The 229-nt window shown below is 65.9% G+C and overlaps 1 protein-coding gene across 1 annotated transcript in view; it reads right to left on the reverse strand.

The window, feature by feature from the left end:
* Positions 1-229, reverse strand: part of LOC119589429 (pituitary homeobox x-like) — a gene marked incomplete at both ends in the record, with an annotated part of 16,437 nt that continues 16,208 nt past the window's right edge. The window contains 1 exon segment of the mRNA XM_037938038.1: positions 1-162. Within this exon segment, the coding sequence (XP_037793966.1) occupies positions 1-162 (162 nt within the window).

A 229-nucleotide genomic window follows, 5' to 3' on the forward strand; every position in this document is an offset into this window, starting at 1 on the left:
CGTTGCGCTGGAGGACAGGTCAGTAGGAGTGAGGTCGTCTTCGCTGTCGGGCGTGACCGTGAGCTCCTCGTCGTTGTCGTCGCTCTCGTCCGCCGCCTTCGGGAGGTCGGACGCCTCTCTGTGCGGCGGCCGCTTCTCGGGCGACGCCGGGCGACTCTCCGCCTGGGGGGAGGGCAGCGTCAGGACCGAAGGCTGAGCTAATTTCAAGGGGAATTGGACTATGTGTGTG

Source organism: Penaeus monodon, chromosome 25 (genome assembly GCF_015228065.2).
Source record: "Penaeus monodon isolate SGIC_2016 chromosome 25, NSTDA_Pmon_1, whole genome shotgun sequence".
NCBI lineage: Eukaryota > Metazoa > Arthropoda > Malacostraca > Decapoda > Penaeidae > Penaeus > Penaeus monodon.